The sequence below is a fragment of the Argentina silus genome (genome assembly GCF_951799395.1).
Source record: "Argentina silus genome assembly, chromosome: 1".
Taxonomy (NCBI): domain Eukaryota; kingdom Metazoa; phylum Chordata; class Actinopteri; order Argentiniformes; family Argentinidae; genus Argentina; species Argentina silus.
This window is the reverse complement of record NC_139655.1, coordinates 13,218,524-13,237,777: the sequence shown is the minus strand read 5'-3', so window position 1 is coordinate 13,237,777 and position 19,254 is coordinate 13,218,524. Positions and strand designations below refer to the sequence as shown.

Here is a 19,254-nt window from a genome sequence, read left to right as displayed (position 1 = left end):
ATGGCTAATGATGGTGAACCTGAAATAGCCTACATTCAGTTGGATTTAATTCTGTGATTATAAACGCGGCACTAAAGCACTGCGTCTCAGTGGAGCGTTAAACTGTCTCGCACCCCTCTCTCGGTGATGAATGTCCGTATTCACGAGCACAGCGGGGCTTCCAGCGAAGAACAGATGCAGAAACCGAGAATGGGATGCGTCTCATGGCTTTTGTATAGCCTGGATGATTTTCAATTGAATAAAGGATATTGTATATGAGAAGATATCTAGGTACATTTCTTCTTTGCCAATAAGGTGAATTGGGAAGGAGACTGAGTTTGGACACATCCGCACTGCAATTAGCTAAATTACAGTTTGGATTTTCTTTGTGTTGTGAGATTTACAATCCACTTTCAATAATTTGGGTAGCAACCGTTGAAAAGAAAGGTAAGCTATCCGGCGTATTTCATCCACTGGTAGTAATTTTCAAACATGAATTCGCAATTCAGAAAATCATTTAGTCATATTGGTGCAGGGTTCGTTTCATTCATTGCTTCCATTCAACTCAATAATATGACCGTTCATTTTGCCATTCATGTCTGGGTGGTTCACTGGTTATTCATCTTTAATGACAAGTTGTCACTGAAGGATATGATCATTTGCCAACTTATTATTTGCCAATGTGATAAGCCCAAAATATATTATGGGTCCATCTGTCACCATGGCCACTTGAAAAAGTGATCCAGACTTGAATCTCATGTTACAGTTGCATGTCTTTACAACTTTCATTTGGACTGTGTCACTCAATTTGCGTTTTTACCCACGAGTGCCAAATATGCATTTATCGAAATTAATATGAAACACTGCACGATTTATGAGCTACAACAATTTGCATGCTGTGGCTTTTGACAATTTTGGGTAACTCGCGGAGCGCAGTGCAATCTACATCAGGACATCGCGAGACATGGGCGTGTGCGACGTTGCTACTTTGTTTCAAATCTAGATTTGACGGGTCGCGCGGCCACACACAGCCACCTATTTCATGTTTTGAATTGCCACAGATAATATAGTCTGATTAAGTTGCATATTCACCTATGTATCAATCCTGGAGATGAGAGCGGTATGAGGCGCATTGTGTCTGCCGATGCGTAATGGAAAGGCCCCAAAGCCTGTGGCTCGCTTAGTTGAATTATTCTCGGCTCTGGTGACGTCGCCACGCCGCAGACTCCGACTGCCTCCCCGAGGCTTTGGTAGGCCCCTGGAAACGAGGACCAGCATGTAGGCTATGCCACCTGGGATTGTTAACGTTTTTAGATGATCATGCTCAAATCACAAGTGAAACCTTTCAAATGAAAAATATACAGTTGTGTGTTTTACATTAGAGGTCTGTGGTTAATTGGCTACAGTGGGCTGCTATGGAATTGATGACAGACACACACACACAGAGGAAATCCACAATAATAGGTAATGCAATATCCCCCACTGCAACACACACCCATGACCGCACCTCCTCACATAAATCACAATTGCCCTGCTGCTGGAAAACAATGCAGGCCACTGTAATTACTGTGTGTGAGAGAGAAGGAGAAGGAAAGAGAGACAGACAGAGAGAGAACAGACTAGTGTTAGTAGGCTTATCTGTGTTACAGCTTACAGACCTCTGAGTTGCATGAGTCATTGAACAATGCGTGCTTAAGGGAGTCACACTTTTAGCAGTGATCCACACAGAAATCAGGTCAATGAAAGTTTTTAGATAAAGGGACAGTGAGGAGGGGTGCAGAAGCAGAGACAGCAGTCATAACTCACATAGTGGGTTACCATGTCTGGCATTTTAGAACAGAATCACACAGATTGAACCCAGTAGCATTGGTGATAATACCGGTGGTTTCAAATGTCTCCTCAAGCTCGCTATCTTAACATATAGCACGCTTAATCCAAGATAATTTCCTAACATCATTACTTCTTATGTTTCTATATCAGTCCTTCAGGCCTGAATTTGATTAGACCTGTCTTCCTGTGAGGCTGCAAGACTATAGGTCCTTTGAAAAGACACCAATTTTTCCATTTTCCAGGTTTGTTTCACTAATATCATTATACAAAACATGTAAGTGACATGTCTCTGCAGGTATACTGCCTTTATAATGTATTACTGCCACAGTAAGAACTAGATTTAGGTCGTAGTAGGCTATGAAATATTCCTTTACTGTTGTAAGTTTCCTGATTGTGCATCAAGGTCAAGAAGTTACATATCATACATCAGCCCAAAAGCTCTGAGTAGACTTCATCATAGTTCTCAATGACAGGTGGTATCTAGCTAATGTTGTATGAAAGAGCTTTGTGTGTGTGTGTGTGTGTGTGCGCGTGGGTGTGGGTGTGTGTCTGTGTGTGTCTGTGTGTGTGCCTGCATGTTTATGTCCTCCTAACTATGGAGCTCATGTCTTGCTCTCACATGAAACCTATTACAAGGGGCAGAGAAGGGCTGAGGAGTGAACTGGAGGGGGGGGAGCGAAGAAGAGAGAGAGAGACAGAAATAGAGAGCAAAGAGGTGGTCCTTCATTACTCATTATTAGATTAAGAATCCATGCCTCTCAGAAGGGAAAAGTGACTAGCTGAGATGAAATTGCAATAGACTTACTGTTTGCAAACACCCCAGTACATTCTCACACATGCAAGAAGAATCAGAATGAAGAAAAGGTTTTTAGATAGAGAGGGAGAGAGGGTGGGGTCATGGGGAGTTGATGGTCAGGTTACCATGGTAGCACCCCCAGTCCCTTCTCACCCATAGCCCCTCATTCATCCCCATAGTAATAGCCAAGCTTTGTTGCCCCGGAGACTACAGGGGTTGGTGGGGGAATGTGGTGTGTGTGTGTGTGTGTGTGTGTGTGTGTGTGTGTGTGTGTGTGTGTGTGTGTGTGAGTGTGTGAGTGTGTGTGTGTGAGTGTGTGCATCAGAATGGCATAGGAGAGTACAATCGGGAGCATGAAAGGCAGAAACAAGCTCATGTCAGCTTGAAAACATTAATTTGTTGCCTTTAAATTGTGTGTATTTTCCACATGAAGGGTGAAATTGGGCATTTACTCCAGTGTGATAGAATGGAGTTCAATAATGTATGAAGTTCTATCACAAACTCATTGTGAGGGCACTTCAGCTGCCTCCAAAATCCCATTTACCCCCGCTCATATGTTCATGTATGAACATAGGAACACTTCTTCCAATTCAAAACTTGTGTATAGTGGTATTTGTGTGTACTCTCTCACAATGTGAAAAGAACAGCAGCCAAAATTAGAATGGAGAGTAATTCATATTTACAGGGTAAAAAAACATGTTGCCATCTCACAACTCACTTCCTCATGTAAACACCCCTCAGACAATGTGAATATGTATGGTTATACCAATGCAGTGTACATGCCGGCAGCAAGCCACCCAGTATTACAGGAAGGGTTGTTGTTTTGAGATCAATATTTCCCCCTTTGAGCTTCTCTGTTTTTAGGTGACTAATTCCGCCCCCCCAACCCCCCCCCCCCCCCCCCCCACACACACACACACACCTCCTCCAGGTCTGTCCCCCCCACCTCTTCCAGGTCTGCACCCCCCACCTCCTCCAGGTCTGCCCCCCACCTCCCCCGGCCTCCAAGATAGATTCCCTCAGGAGTAAGGTTGAGCTGCTGCGGCTTCCTCTGGCCCTCTCCTCCAAGTCCATAAGCCACCGCAAGAGCCAGCTGGGCGGATCCGCGGAGCACGGCACGGGGGGAGGAGGGGCCCGTAAACCCCGACCACCCGTCTCTGACATGGACAACGAGTCGCAGTACTCGGGCTACTCCTACAAGTCCTCTCACTCACGCAGCTCCCGCAAGCACAGGTACAGTCCTGTCTCCGAACACATGCTGAGTGTGCTTGTAGATGCAGACGAAGGCACACACTCTTGTCAACATAAACTCTCCCTTATAAACACACACTTGAGCTCACTCTTTCAACTACGCAACAACGTACATACTGTGATCCCTCAGATGCACTTGCCTGGATTTCAATATGTTGACACTGTCTGGCACTGGCAATAGGATTTGGTGAATGTCTAAGGTTAACGTAAGAATGTATTTGTGTCACGCAAGTCTGTAATTAACACTTACACTGTGTGTGTGTGTGTGTGTGTGCGTGTGTGCATGTGTGTGTGTGTGTGTGTGTGCGTGTGTGCGTGCGTGCGTGCGTGCGTGCGTGCGTGCGTGCGTGCGTGCGTGCGTGTGTGTGTGTGCGTGTGTGTTCTTCAGGGAGAGGAGGGACAGGCACCGCTCTAAGAGCCGAGACAGCAGTAGCCGTGGTGACAAGTCTGTCACCATCCAGGCCCCAGGGGAACCTCTACTGGACACAGAGTCAACCCGCGGAGACGACAGGGTCAGAGTTCACAACCTCACTATGTCTTCATTCACTTCCCCTCCGCAACCTTCTCCCTCTTTCATAACCGTCATCTCTTTACTCAAGCCATCTCCATTGTTATTTCGATTGGTACATTAAACACCCCCCCCCCCCCCCCCCCATCACCATCCAAGTAAGCTCACACAAATCTCCCCCCTACCCCTCTCCAGGATGACAACTGGGGCGAGACCACCACGGTGGTCACAGGCACGTCAGAACACAGCGTCTCCAACGAGGACTTGACGCGCGTCTCTAAGGAATTGGAGGAGTCCTCCCCGCTGGAGTGTCAGCGCTTCATCGGCCCAGTGTTGGGTGCTGTCCTGGGGCTGTTCGCCCTGGTCACCCCCCTGGCCTTCCTGGCCCTTCCCCAGCTGTTGTGGCGCGACACCCTGGACCCTTGTGGCACGCCCTGCGAAGGTCTCTACGTCTCCCTGGCCTTTAAACTCCTGGTCCTCCTCATCTCCACCTGGGCGTTGTTCTTGCGCCCGCCCCGCGCCACCCTGCCACGCTTCTTCGTCTTCCGCTGTCTGCTCCTGGCGCTGGTCTTCCTGTTCGTGGCATCCTATTGGCTGTTCTACGGCGTGCGTGTGCTGGAGCCGCGGGAGCGGGACTACCGGGGGATCGTGGGGTATGCGGCGTCGCTGGTGGACGCGCTGCTCTTCATCCAGTACCTGGCTCTGGTGCTGCTGGAGGTCCGACACCTGCAGCCCGCCTTCTGTCTGAAGGTGGTGCGCACCACGGACGGGGAAAGTCGCTTCTACAACGTGGGACACTTCAGGTTGGTGTTGTAGAGGTGTGTGTGTGTGTGTGTGTATGTGTATGTGTGTGTGTGGGTGAGAGTGAGAGAGGAAGAAAAAGGGAGAGAGAGAGGGGCTATTTTTAAACGCTGATTTTCCCTGTGGTTTTCATCTCATTCAGTGTGTTGTGTTTGTACATTAATATATATTTTCATGTGCTTTGTTTGCGCTAGATTCAGTGATCCTCATCATGACATCATGTGCTTTGCTCATGACTCCTTTATTAGATCATTTATCCGTTTGTTTGGGTTTTTTCATGCGTTGTCTGTTTCCATGGTGTGGGTTTTTGAGTTACACCAGGCTATTTGGATAGCAGCCATGCCTGTAACCCTGCTCCAGTAGTCCTCTCATGCTCCACTGGTCATGTGGTTCCCACCTCCAGTGTGTGTTTAGAGGGGCACTGAAGCTGCAATGCCCAGGCTGCTTCTTCACACTACTGTTCAACATCTGCAATCTGCCTGCTGATATTGTTGAGGAATACTGTGGACATAAAATGGGGTCAAAAGAGAGGGATTTCATTCCTGAGTTTAGGTGAATTGAAAACATCTCTGCTGCAGATGGACATGCAGTGATGATGATGATGATGATGATAATGAAGACATTGTAGTGATGTAAATGTTAATGTTTTTCTCTGTGTCTCTACAGTATCCAGAGGGCAGCATTGTGGGTGTTGGATCAGTACTACAGTGACTTCCCTGTTTACAACCCGGCTCTGCTCAACCTGCCCAAGTCCATCCTCTCCAAGAAGATGTCTGGGTTCAAAGTCTACAACCTGGGGGAAGGTACTGTACGACTCTATCGTCTCCTCTCCTCCTGTCATCCCTAAACCTCAATCCTTTCCTCTCCTCCACCTCTACCCTTTCCTCTCCTCCTCTCATCCCTCACCCTCTACCCTTTCCTCTCATCCCTCACCCTCTACCCTTTCCTCTCCTCCTCTCATCCCACTTTCTTTTTCCCAACTTCTTCTCTGACCCCAGCTGCCCTCCACAACATGCCTCAGATAGTCAGATAGTTATTTGATCAAATGTCTTTCTTCCTTTTTCTATTTTTCTAGAAAACAGCACCAACAACTCTACAGGTCAGTCAAGAGCCATGATCGCTGCTGCAGCCAGGAGGCGAGACAACTCCCACAACGAGTTCTACTATGAGGAGGCTGAGATGGACCGCAGGGTCCGCAAACGCAAGGCCAGGTGAGGACACACACACACACACACACACACACACACACACACACACACACACACACACACACAGGATCATCTGATATGAGAAAACCAATTCAGTTGACCATTCCGTCATCCACTCATGTAAAAACAAAAACAGCCAAAGTCCATTATTATACAATAGCAAAACAATTACGACATGAATATGTAACACTACAGTGTATAGATACCTTGTTAATACAATGTTACAACTCCATACTTGCCCCTCCAGGCTTGTGGTGGCGGTAGAGGAGGCTTTCACCCACATCAAGCGTCTCCAGGACGACGAGCCGGCTGCGTCGTCACCCAAACACCCCCGGGAGGTGATGGACCCACGGGAGGCGGCCCAGGCCATCTTCGCCCCCATGGCCAGAGCCATGCAGAAGTACCTGAGGACCACCCGCCAGCAGCCCTACCACAGCATGGAGAGCATCATCAACCACCTGCAGTTCTGTATCACTCACAACATGACCCCCAAGGTGAGTCTATCACTGCATAGGCATAACATATACCCTAGATCAGGGGTTCCCAATCTTTTTCACTCTGAGCCCCCCATTTTACACCCAATGAAATTCGCACCTGTTTGAAGATTTTTTATTATTATTATTAATTAGCCTATTTTCTCTGTAAATAACACATTTTGGCTAGATCATGGAATTTTAAATGCGTTATTTGTTGAATATATGCTTTTTTTTTTTTTTAACAATGCCTCAAATCTACAACCCCCTCCCCCCCCGAACCACTGCTCTAGATACACAACGCTTAAGTGCAGAACATGACCTTAAACTACCCTTGACATGATCCCTACACCCTACATCCTTATACTTGACCCCCAAGGTGATTCGATCACACCATAACATATACCCTAAATACATGACCCTTGATGAAGTCACAGTAACACAACATGACCACAAGGTCACCCTTAAGTATGGTGAGTCTGTCATACCATAGGCATGACACATTCACCCATACTCTTAAATATAAATATATGATATTTACTGTACAGAGAAGTAGGCTACTGTGCTCACCACAAATAAATACAAAACCATAGGGGTTGCCATGCCTACTTTTAAGGATGAACTTCAGAAGAGATCACACCCTCGCCCTATCTGATTCTCACCTGCCCCCATCTCTCTCTCTCTGTCTCTCTCTCTCTCTCTCTCTCTCTCTCTCTCTCTCTCTCTCTCTCTCTCTCTCTCTCTCGCTCTCTCAGGCTTTTCTTGAGCGATACCTCAACACGGGCCCTACTCTGCAGTACCAGCGTGAGAATGGCAAGGGGCGCCAGTGGACACTGGTGAGTGAGGAGCCAGTGACATCAGGCCTGCGTCAGGGTCTGGTCTTCTCCCTGCGTCGCCTTGACTTCTCTCTGGTTGTTACGGTGACTCCCCTCCCTTTCCTTCATCTGGGGGAAGAGTTTATCGACCCCAAGAGCCACAAGTTCGTCATGAGGCTCCAGTCAGAGACCTCTGTGTAGAAGGAGAGAAAACTCTACAATGGAGAGAGAGACAGAGAGAGAGAGAGAGAGAGAGAGAGAGAGAGCATGGGGAGAGATGGAAAAAGAAAATGAAAGAGAGAGGGACTGATGTTTTAACTTTGTTCAAAGCTCTCTTCCTGTTTTTAGAATGACTAATCAGACACTTTTGTGAGCTGACTATTCCCACAATGCTACAGACTCATCTTGACCTGAGTGTGTTGAAACCATGTAGCTTGATACTGTGCCGATAACTGTGCAGAGTAATTGCCGATGATCATATTTCCAAACACTATTACTCTGAGTAGTATTTACTGTCCCCTGCCTATAACTATGTGATAACTACTACAATTCAGATGCACCAAACATGCTTAACGCAATGAGTAACTACTTGCTGGATGAGAAAACCTAATACTTTCCGTGGATTACATTCCATGGTCCAGCAGAATAATACCTCTCCAAATTGAAGCATCACACTGTTAAAGACTATCAATGTTGTTCTTTTCATGCAAAGTGGTAGAAATGGTGTCTGCCAGCAAGGGCTTGAGGGACGTATGTGTATTTCGTTCTGTATTGGCTGTGTGAAAACGTCTGTGTAGAGCTCTTGGGACCCGTATGTTTTTGATTACTTGACAATAACTGTAGAACATTATGAAATGGTCAGTTGGAATATACATGGCAAATCATCACATCAGGTGGACTGTTAAGCAACATCAGCTTCATTCATGAAAGCAAAAATGTGAATAGGACCTAAAACCTATGGACTATTATTATAAAAGGAATAGAAATAGACTTTGTGTGCTAGCAAAAGTTCCAAATGACTATATCAAAGTGATTGGAGTATCACTACCCAGACCAATAGTTGGACTGCTTCCTGACAGGTGGATCCATTTCTATTGGACAAAACCTGTTGTATGGTCCGGAGGAAGGTGGTTCTTATATAGACAGCTGACGAATGTTAAAGTGAAACACTGACCAGCTGTTTTTATAATGAAAAAAACAAACTGTTTTGAATATATTTAGTGACTGTAAGTAATGGATATTGTGTTGGAACTCTTTTGGTGTGATTCCAGTGTTCGTTTTATAATGAAGACAATGGAACTGGTATAGAGAGCACAGGATGGACTGAACCACTATCCATAATTTGTGACTCTCCCTTCAGGTTTTTGTGCCAAATCGCTCAACATTCCAGTGACAGTCGTGCATATTACATCACAGAGTTAGAACATCTAATTATATGTACCACATGACCACCATTGTACTGCTCTGAACTCATGATTATGCCAAAACATACAAAAACATTTTTTTACTGTACTGGTTCATTTGAGTGTGTGTAAGAAAACACTGGTGTCTGATGACTAAATTCAAGGCTGAGATGTTAAAAGGAGTGAAGGTCGTCAATGGGTCACAAAGTACAACAATGGTGTGCTTTTTAGCAGCTTAGTGATACTTTATCCTCCCGTGTTGTATATAGGTGGATTATTACTTTTTTATATGTGTATGTTTATAAGACAATGGGCTGAGATGTTTTTTTACATACTTTAAGTATAGTACTTTTCATGTCAGGTGTTCATAAAAAATTATTTCAACATAAATCCTGTTGCATGCACATAGTTATAAGTTCTGAAAGGTTTTGTAAAGTTTCTTTTTTGCAGCATTTCTATTGATATTTTGTATTTTCATTTCATGTATTGAAATGAAGCTAAGCCCCTAATAATTTCTTTTTAAAAGAGCGTTGTAAAGTAATTTGTAGATCGCTGTTATGATGTGAAAAATGTTTTCATATTTGATAATTTTAGGACTAAATTGTTACAACCTTTTTAATAAATGATCTCTCCTCAAGTAGTGGTGTGTGGCTTTGATTTCCACTCTCTTCTCTCTCTCTCTCTCGCTCTCTCTCTCTTTTTCTCCCTCTCTAATAAACTAAATTAAATCTCTCTAAGAGAGTGGTCTTGTAGTGCAAGAATGACGATTCTGGCTGCAGTCAGTCTAACATGGTTTAACATGGTCACACATCGCATCATGTTACAAGGACTGTATTCACACTTTCATGCTTTGAATAGGCATTCATGTAATATTTTTGTGTCTCAAAAGCTGAATGAAAACTTACATTCAGAGTCTGGATCTCTTTATCACACATGATCACACATACATCTATTGATATGTGTGGTGATTTTTTTTCTTCTCAGAAATGTGTTATTTGCGGTCTCCTTGGGCAGTCATAATCACTGCTTAATTTTGAAGCAAGGAAAACTGTGTCTGGGTATCTCAGTAGACACTGGTGTCAATCTGAAAAGAATGGATAGGTACAAACAAGATGGATAAAATTCCATCTAGCTACTACACCATCTGTACTAAGTGCCTGGGAGTCTTTTCCAGTGCCAGACAGGCCCAACTAACTGACAAGAGTGGAAGGGTTTTCGAAACATTGCTTGCATTTGCTGGTGTTCTCACAGTGTGAAAATGGAGCCTTATTCTGGCTAAAGTCACATGTTCACATGTGTCAAAGTTTCCACTGTAACTTCTTCAACCTTGTGATGGGGGGGTTGTGTGTGAATGTGTGTCAGGGGTGACCTCAGAGCTACTTGGAATACAGGAAGAGGGCAGGGGAGGGGATTCACGTCAGGAGATATATCTATACAGTATATATATATTTCTCTGGTAGTCGGTTAACTTCTTTGTTTTATTGTTCTTTTGTTTTATGGTTCTTGAGTGGCTCAGAAGCTCACTTCTTTCCCAGACGAAAGAAATGTGTATCTATTGATGTTGCTGGTGGTCTCGTAGTGCAAGAATGACGCTTCATTCTGGCGCCAGTCAGGCAGTTAACTGTCTTGTTCTTTAACATGGTCACACATCAATACAGACATGTTTTACCCTCAAACTGAACAGCCGTTTCCACAGCAGAGTGAAAGTTGGCGAGGGGAGGTTGTGGGTTTATGTGGGATGTGAGATTGTGCATGTGTGCGTGTGTGCGTGTGTGCGTGTGTGCGTGCGTGCAAGCAAGCATGTATGTGTACCTTATATCAGCAGCTTCACTGGAAATGGGGATAGGCAATGTGTGAGACCGGATGTAAAATATGTTAACGCTCCTGATGCAGAGGCCATTTCCTCCAGTAGTGAACTTCTCTTCACTCAAAAAGATGTCTAAATTCTGGAACATAAGTACCATAACACATCTATTAAAAAATATACAGCATATGCAAACAAATGTGCATCCTGTATCAACTAGAGGGAAATGGCTGATGGTAGTAATGGTAGTAGTGGTAGTAGGAGGGAAGTCGAGAGTACTTTCCTTTTCTCTCCTTTTGAAATGTGTCAATACTCAAGAGAATGGGAGACACAAATGGGCATTCTTTTGAACTAACTACTTAGTAAGTAACTAATTATATGTTCATGACATTGATAAAAAAAAGAAGAAAAAAACAACAATTTATTTGATTGCAATACTTTGTGGTTTCCAAGTGTCACGTGTGAGATGTCAAAAGAAGAATTGAAATCAGGCAGACATATTTGAGAGGTTTAGTTAGAACGCGTGTATTTTGTGTGTTTTTCAGAGGTTATATTGAAGATGAAACTTTTACTCTTCCTTATAGCTGTCTCACAAGGTAGGATGATCCTTTCTAAATGTTAAGTCTTTTGAGTTGGTCTGTACATTGTTGCCATTGTTGGTGACTTCTGAAAATGTACTCTTTCATGATTTCCTTCACATCAAGATAATACATCATGATATACATATGTATAGTAGCCTAGTATTGCATATTTTAAATTGTCAATATTGCAGTTGATATTGCATAAGATTTGTTTTTAAACAAAAAATAAATTACGAATAAAATTCTATTTATAAAAATGGTTACAGGAGCTGTAACACTGGCATATGACATAACATAGACCTATGTAACAAAAAGCCTGATTAAGTTAGCAGCAATGTACATTGGTCATATATGACATAACATAGACCTATGTAACAAAAAGCCTGATTAAGTTAGCAGCAATGTACATTGGTCATATATGTATGTGTATGTGTCAGCCTCTCAGTTTACACATTAATTTAAAAGTGCAACAGTTCAATCAGCACTCCCAGATCAAGCCAAAAGAGATATCTTTTTATCTATTCATTTATGCAATTTATTTGACATGGACAGTGCACAATAATTAAGATTTTATTTTTCACATCAATGTTAATGTTCCAGAGTTAGCTATATAGCTAACAAAGATGACATCACACCAGCAATACTTCAGAAAAAGACAGCAACAACATCAAAACAAAAAACCTTTAAACAAATAGCTACAGATAAGATTGGATAGACACAAAGCCATAGACGACTTGTGTAATGTGAAGATAAAATAATTGTATATAATTTTTTTTTTTAGTATGACTGTTCAGTATGACTGTTTATGACTCTATCATGCTGTCTCATGACAAATGACTCACAACATGTTTTCCAACACAGGATAATTTAAATGATTAAGTTCTATTACAATAAATGTTACAACCATGACAACATCTGTATCAATATTGTGTTGATACCATTCAAACTGATTTTATTATAAAAATTGATTAGTGATTTGTTTTGTATTTCTCTGTAGCTTGAGTGTACAACTCTGACTACAGCCACAGCAGAATTACTGTAACGTCCATGCCATGAGAATATGTTCTTGTTAAATGCATTATTTGTTTCATATTTGGTGTGGTGGTGATGATGATGATGAAATGATGATGATGATGGTGGTGCTGATGATGATGAAATGAAGATGGTGATAGTGGTGGTGGATGTGCTGCTGATGATTTTGTAAATATGTAAATGTTAATGCAATCAGAACAGCTATAGTACAATATCTATGAATATCTTTCAGGGGCGAGAGGAAAGGTGATTGAAGTCACTGGTTATGTCGGAGAATCCATCACTCTACATTCTGGGGTGAACAGCTCCTGGGGCATCACCAGAATTGAATGGTCCATATTTAGTAACAACACCTTTATTGCAACTTATCGCAACGGAAATAAAAAGACCAAACGGTTCCACCAGTTTTTGGATCGACTACAACTCAACACCTCTACTGGTGACTTACAGGTCAGTGGTTTGAGAAGAGAGGACGCACTTGTTTATTCGGTGGAGCTCACAAACAAAATGGAGGGGCTTGTGAGCCACAATATCAAGCTCACTCTGAGAGGTAAGGATCCCACTAAACAATGCGCAAGTGTCACTTAAAGGTGCAATACATAACTCTCAATTTGTGCATAATTACCCCCAATTTCTATATATATCCATATCACAACCCAAGACATTTTTTGGCAAGAATGTCCATTATCCACAGTATTACCTATTAATGAAAACGTCCCCTGTGTCTATTCATATACAGAACGCCCCGACAAACCCACCGTCCATAAGCTCTTCAGTGTGTTGAAGGACACAGGTCACTGTGTGATCGCTCTGCAATGCTCCACACAGATGAGGAACGTCAATCTCTCCTGGGAACCAAAGTCTTTGTTAGATGGCTACTTATGGTCGGGGCTGACCAGCGACAACACCTCAGTCCTGTGGACATCATATACCCCGAACAGAGACGTCAACTTCACCTGCACTGCCACCAAATGGTTCACCAACGCCTCCACCGCAGTGATGGAGAGATGCGATGGTGAGATCATGATAGATGAAGGTTCACAGTGTAGGTTATACTGTCCTGTGATCAAGCTGATCACGGTTGCAGATGGCAAAAAAGAAGCAGCTTGGGGAGAGAGGGTTTGAAGCCCCGGAAGCCTGTGGCCAAACGGTGGTATTGCAGTTTAGTTGAGGTGAATGCCTTAAAGCATATTCCCCTATTAAAGGTGCAGCATGTACTTTTCAGTGTTGCTACCACACTGAAAATGTGTTAGCCACACTGAAATTTTGAAAAATGTGCATATACTACATTTTCTAATAGCGGAAAACATATGCATAATATCTTGTAAACAAACCAAAAGTAAATTGACAGGTGTCATACACCAGATTTTAGAAAACGCTTTTTTGGACCAATACTGCACTCTTCACTGAACGTTTGTCATGTCATGTGATCTCATTCATTGATGGCTACTAAGTTAAAATTAAGTTAAAATGTACATACTGGACCTTTAAAGCCCATGTTAAACTTCATATTCCATCTGGGCAAGTAAGACTATTTTAAACAGGAACTTCAGGTTCAAATATTTCCTAATCATTACTCACATTTCCATTTTTTTTGCACCACAAGGTCTGTTCACAGACGGTCATGACTCAAAATCAGATACTTTGTATATGTGTTGGTTGAATCTGCTAAAGGGAAGATCTCTTCCTTGTATTGTGATTCAGGTATTGTATTTAGACCCAGGTCTGTGTCAGTTACCGTCCTCTTTCTACTCCCTGTGACCTCAGATAAACAGCCCAGCCTTGCAGAGAAGGGAACCTGTACCTTGTGGATTGTTTTGGTAATCCTCGGAGGGGTGTTCATATTAACATATTTGTCCAGAGGTGAGGGGGATTGAAAGAAAATGCAGAGCCAAGAAATTGTTATCTGACTGGTGTCTTATACAGAACTGACCTCTGCCTACTTGGTTTCCAGATAAAATCCTAACAATTTGGAAAAACTGCAATGGTATGTATTTTTCAAATTGAATGATTTAAGGAACGAGCTTCCCACTGCTGTCATGACTGCAGAGTCACTACCAATCTTCCGCCGTAGATTGAAGACCCATCTCTTCAGGCTACATCTTAACGGTCCCTCCTAAAGACCTCTTCACCCCCACTACCCCCCTATACAAGTTTCTCTCCTGTTAATAATAAATAAAAAAAATCCTTCTTCTAGCATTGTGACTGCCTATGGCCCCTGGTCTGAGCATTGATTACTTTATCTTATGATGACTGATGGATAGATTATTCACTTACTTAAACAAATGTATTTGTTGTAAGTCGCTTTGGATAAAGGCGTCTGCTAAATGCCATAAATGTAAATGTAAGATGATGATTTTTAGAGCCATTACCTTTGCTTGCCTGTTTTCCTGACACGATCAGGGGTCAATCTGTTTTCCAGATCAATTTGAGTATGGTGCTTGTTCTTATGATACAAATTGGTAAAAGTTTATCAAAGTGTACTTACCATGTTATCATGTTATTTCCCTCATAGTTTCTGTGCTGTGAAGTGCTACTGAAAATACTAAGTATTGTGTTATTCATGTTCTGTCACCTACAGTTCTACAGCAAGAGCCACCATGTGAAGTCCCACCTCCTCAGTAATGGACTCCAAAACAGTGACAACTGTTGGTTGATTGATATATGTTTGTTGAATGCAATTTATTGTCTCATCAGAATAAATTTGTAAACACATATTACTAATTATTATTATTATTATTACAGAGTTAGTGCCAAAGAACTTGATGCAACAAACAGTGATTTGTGCAATTTCAAACTGTAGCCAAAAGGGTTCATTTAATTGTTCAGTTATTTACAGTATGGAGGCATTTTTTTCTTGACTAAGTTACACAAATGGTTTAACTTAAATTTTTTTGAAAATGCTCCGCTATATAATGTACATATCACAATATACAAAAACATGAAGATAAATCACTATACTTAAACAGTAAATCAGTAATATAAAACAGCAATATTTGTATACGTTTGCAGTACCTAAAAAGTAGGATTCAGGGATAAATGATCAAAGGTGGTAATAGACGGTCACGCTGGTCATGTATGTTTAATAGATGGTCAGAAGATGGTTATAGATGGTCACAGAAGGCCTACTGTGTCAATAGATGGTTATAGACAACAGATGGTGAATATAGTCATGTAAGGTCAACCTGGTCTTAGAGGGTAATACAATGGCTATGTTCATATACAGTACATATACAGTATAAGGTCAGAGGTGGTCATAGATGGTAAATAGATGGCCATAGAAAGACATGTGGTTCTGTATAGTCAATAGATTGTCACACAGTCATATTCACTTTAACTTCAAGCATGTCCTGGTTGGGAGAGGTGGTGCCTGTCTGTCGTTCAAACAAGACCGTGTCATAAATGGTCTGAGGCTATAAGTGACAACAAAAAAGAAAATGTTTTAACATCCTGAAAAATTAAACTTAATACCATTTTAATTTTTTCTTTGGGTGTAGTTACTGTATCACCCATAGAGAGGAGGTGATGGGACACAAGGGCAGTACAGTATGTTCGGTATACCTTCTTTTCCCCTACTCTGTTCTTTGATTTGAGTCATGACCATCTGCCTCATTCTCACCTTGTTCCTTTGGTTTGGGTTTACAGTCTCATACACGGAGTTTGCGTTATTCGCATTAGGAAATCTCTCCTGGAAAAAATATGGATACACATTGCACGCACATTATACTGACAATGGATTTACAAACTATAGAAACACCAAAATACTCAATACAGCTCAATTCAGCACAAAATACATGCACAGAAAAAAAAACAGGAGCATATAGGCTACACTTATTAGATAAACAATAATTGCTACCGGTATGTATACAGTACTGTAGTGCTTGGCTCTACTTACGTCATCCACACATATGTCATCCACATCTGCATATATTGTAGCATCAACATTAGTCAGTTCTGGTAAGAAATATTCAATCAGATAAGATATCAGGTCCACAAAAGGCATAGAGATACTTTGAAATGAGGCTTGAAAAAACAATTTCAGGTGGCCAGGTTCCCTGCAACTCCAACAACAAACATTTTCCCTTTTATTTAGTTTGAAAGAAAACAAACAAAGATAAAATGAGATAGGCCTACAATCTTTATCTACACCTTATATAACTGTAATTGCCAGTCCCTTGCCCCAGCTCTTATTTACAGTAGGCTTTTTTGTTACATTACTATTTTATAAAAATAGTAGGCTTCTACCCGAGGTAAAACTGATGACTAATGTCTGATATATAGTTTGACCCCCTCATTCACATACCTATATGGGGCGCCCTGGAGAAATGCACAATCACACCAATGGTGACGGTCAGTACCACAGTGCCCCCCACTCCAGCCAAGATAAAATACAACATTAACCCTGTAATGTGGAACAGAGCAAAGAGTCTGTAAGATATTCTCTATCATCAGGGGCAGGGGGTTACATGTCTGTTTGACGTGTGTGTTTGGGGGGGGGGGGTAGAGAAAAAATATTTGTTATTCAGTAGCAGTGTATGTAAAGTGCATGAAAATGATCATTGCGATAATCTTTACCTGAACTGGCAGGGACACACTTCACTGTAGCAGAGGCGGAGTCACTGCTGACTGGGTTTGAGGCATTGCACATCACAGTGGTGTCTGCTGGTGGGAGAGAGAAGTGCATTTTGGCACCCTCATATGTCTTCTTCCTTATTGTCCAGTTGTAGGAGAGGTTGGAGTCTCCTGTAGCGTTACACATCAGCCACACTGTACAGGACTCGTTCCCTGCTTGCCAGCTAGTGTTGAGCTGGATGTGCACATTGGCTACAGGTTCTGACAAACAAACAAACACAGTCTTAATCAGTCTTCTTCCATAAATCATCAAGACTAGAGCTATTCCAGACACTACTGGTTCTCATTCCTTCCCTCTGGTCAGACTCATTCAGACCAGGGACAGTAGGTGAGTGAACTTACTGGCCAATCCATGACATTATTGACACAGCTGATAACAACTGAATAGAAAAGAAAATCAGACATACTTTTGGTGTTGTAGGAATATGATCGCTACTATTTGGACAATAGAAAATCTGGACTAACACAGAAACCTACATGAAGCATGATGCTAATATGAAAATATAAGAAAAAAGATGATTGCAGCTTACCATGAACCTGAAGAGTGATGAATTCAGTCTTCAATTGAAATTCCTCTGTTTCAGCAATGACTTTAAATTCCCCTGAGTCTTGCAGTGTAAGATTCCAGACTGTTAAACTGAAATCATTGGTGTTCATCTCTTGTCTCCCCTCAAACTGTGACGCAATATATGATACTGTTTTGTTTTCATATCTTGCAATAGTCTTGTCTTGATACTTCCATTCCACTAAAATGAAATCTGTGTTCTTAATGGTCAAGGGCAGCATCACAGAATCCCCCACTCTCTTGTTGAATAATTCACGTGAAGAAGCATCCACACCTGAAACACAAACACACTAACATCAATCAACCAATCAATCAATCAAGTTGTACCTGTATAATACCTTTATAGATACAGTACATTTGTGACTAAGTGCTTCACAGTACACCTGACCTGAACATCCTAAGAGCAAGCAGAAGTGACAGTGGGACAAGAAAACATTCTCTACTTAATGCAGTCAAGGAGGATTTATTATACTTATACAGCAAGATAATATGATTTAATAATTAGGCTGTTGTACCGATTGTAAAAGTCTATTGATACAGGGTAGTTGACCACCTCAAAGTGAAAATTGTATCCAGGTTATAAACTTTGTTCCAAAGGACGGACACACAACCTATAGTATAATCACCAAACCTGATCATATACAGTCTATGACTGAAATAGGATTAGAAACTGGGACTCCCGAGTGGAAGACATAGGCAAACTAACTTGATAAGCTAAAACCTAGCCATTAGCTCAGGGAGCTAACACATGTCTTCAGGTCACAGGCAAGTTTACCCATCACGAGCATGGTCACCGAACCACCTTTTTTACATATACAACAGTTCATTCTACTTCAATGACTTCAGATGTGCAAAAGTTCTTATCAGTGAATATGTGAGAGTCAAGTCAAACTTTCATCATTAATACATGGTGGCTAGTGTAAGCACAGGCCCGGATGATGAAGCAAGAAAAGAGAAGTTGGGAGATTTTTTTCAGCTCACATCTACAATCAAAGGACTACACCTATAATCAACTGACTACATGGAAACTCAAGCAACAACTTTTTTTATTGTGGACTTAAAAGTGCACCTGACTGTATAATACAACATCTTTATTATTGTAGGTGAAGCCATACAATTGAATATGCAAGGGCCAAAAAATGGCTACTTTTTTTCTCCATATGAAATAACACATAAAATGTACCATAATCGCAAAAAAAAGCTGTATTACAGTTAATCAAAATAAAGGACTGCACATGTTTTATTTAGATGCTATAAAACAACAGCCTAGATGTACATTCACCGAACACATTATTAGGAACACCTGTACACCTTCTCATTCACGCAATGGTGTAATAGCGTGGGGAATGTTTTCTTGGCACACTTTGGGCCCGTTAATACCAATCAATCATCGCTTGAAGGCCACAGCCTATGAGTATTGTTGCTGACCATGTGCATCGCTTCATGACCACAATTTACCCATCTTCTAATGGCTACTTCCAGCATGATAATGCAGCATGTCACAAAGCAAAAGTCGTTTCAAACTGGTTTTATGAACATGATAATGAGTTCAGCGTTCTTCAGTGGCCTTCCCAGT

General features: G+C 41.9%; 3 protein-coding genes across 5 annotated transcripts; 2 read left to right on the top strand and 1 right to left on the bottom strand.

Annotated features, from left to right (window-relative positions):
- The first annotated feature begins 3,547 nt into the window (after window positions 1-3,547).
- On the top strand, window positions 3,548-9,695 carry vangl2 (VANGL planar cell polarity protein 2). 2 transcript variants are annotated; one of them, XR_014554399.1, is made up of 8 exons: window positions 3,650-3,838; window positions 4,245-4,368; window positions 4,560-5,167; window positions 5,832-5,968; window positions 6,241-6,376; window positions 6,621-6,867; window positions 7,602-8,090; window positions 8,124-9,695. XR_014554399.1 is itself a non-coding variant. In XM_083676708.1 (7 exons), exons 1-7 carry the CDS (start codon window positions 3,768-3,770, stop codon window positions 7,860-7,862), a joined length of 1,584 nt encoding a protein of 527 aa, XP_083532834.1. In that variant the 5' UTR covers window positions 3,548-3,767; the 3' UTR covers window positions 7,863-9,695. The 2 variants fall into 2 exon arrangements, 1 of the variants encoding a protein (XP_083532834.1); XM_083676708.1 differs by having other exon boundaries at window positions 3,548-3,838; window positions 7,602-9,695.
- Window positions 9,696-11,395: 1,700 nt separating this feature from the next.
- Window positions 11,396-16,046, top strand: LOC310814541 (CD48 antigen). Of its 2 annotated transcripts, XM_083684025.1 has the most exons (6): window positions 11,396-11,464; window positions 12,714-13,031; window positions 13,221-13,496; window positions 14,249-14,344; window positions 14,436-14,468; window positions 15,063-16,046. In XM_083684025.1, the coding sequence occupies exons 1-6, from the start codon at window positions 11,428-11,430 to the stop codon at window positions 15,104-15,106; spliced, it is 804 nt and encodes a 267-aa protein (XP_083540151.1). In that variant the 5' UTR covers window positions 11,396-11,427; the 3' UTR covers window positions 15,107-16,046. The 2 variants fall into 2 exon arrangements, 1 of the variants encoding a protein (XP_083540151.1); XR_014554579.1 differs by having other exon boundaries at window positions 13,310-13,496; window positions 14,249-16,046.
- LOC310814555 (uncharacterized protein) lies at window positions 15,756-17,888 on the bottom strand. The gene is made up of 6 exons (XM_083684039.1): window positions 17,644-17,888; window positions 17,057-17,314; window positions 16,785-16,883; window positions 16,377-16,435; window positions 16,101-16,169; window positions 15,756-15,894 (listed from the first exon to the last, which is right to left on the bottom strand). The coding sequence occupies exons 1-6, from the start codon at window positions 17,768-17,770 to the stop codon at window positions 15,796-15,798; spliced, it is 711 nt and encodes a 236-aa protein (XP_083540165.1). The 5' UTR covers window positions 17,771-17,888; the 3' UTR covers window positions 15,756-15,795.
- Window positions 17,889-19,254: the final 1,366 nt, after the last annotated feature.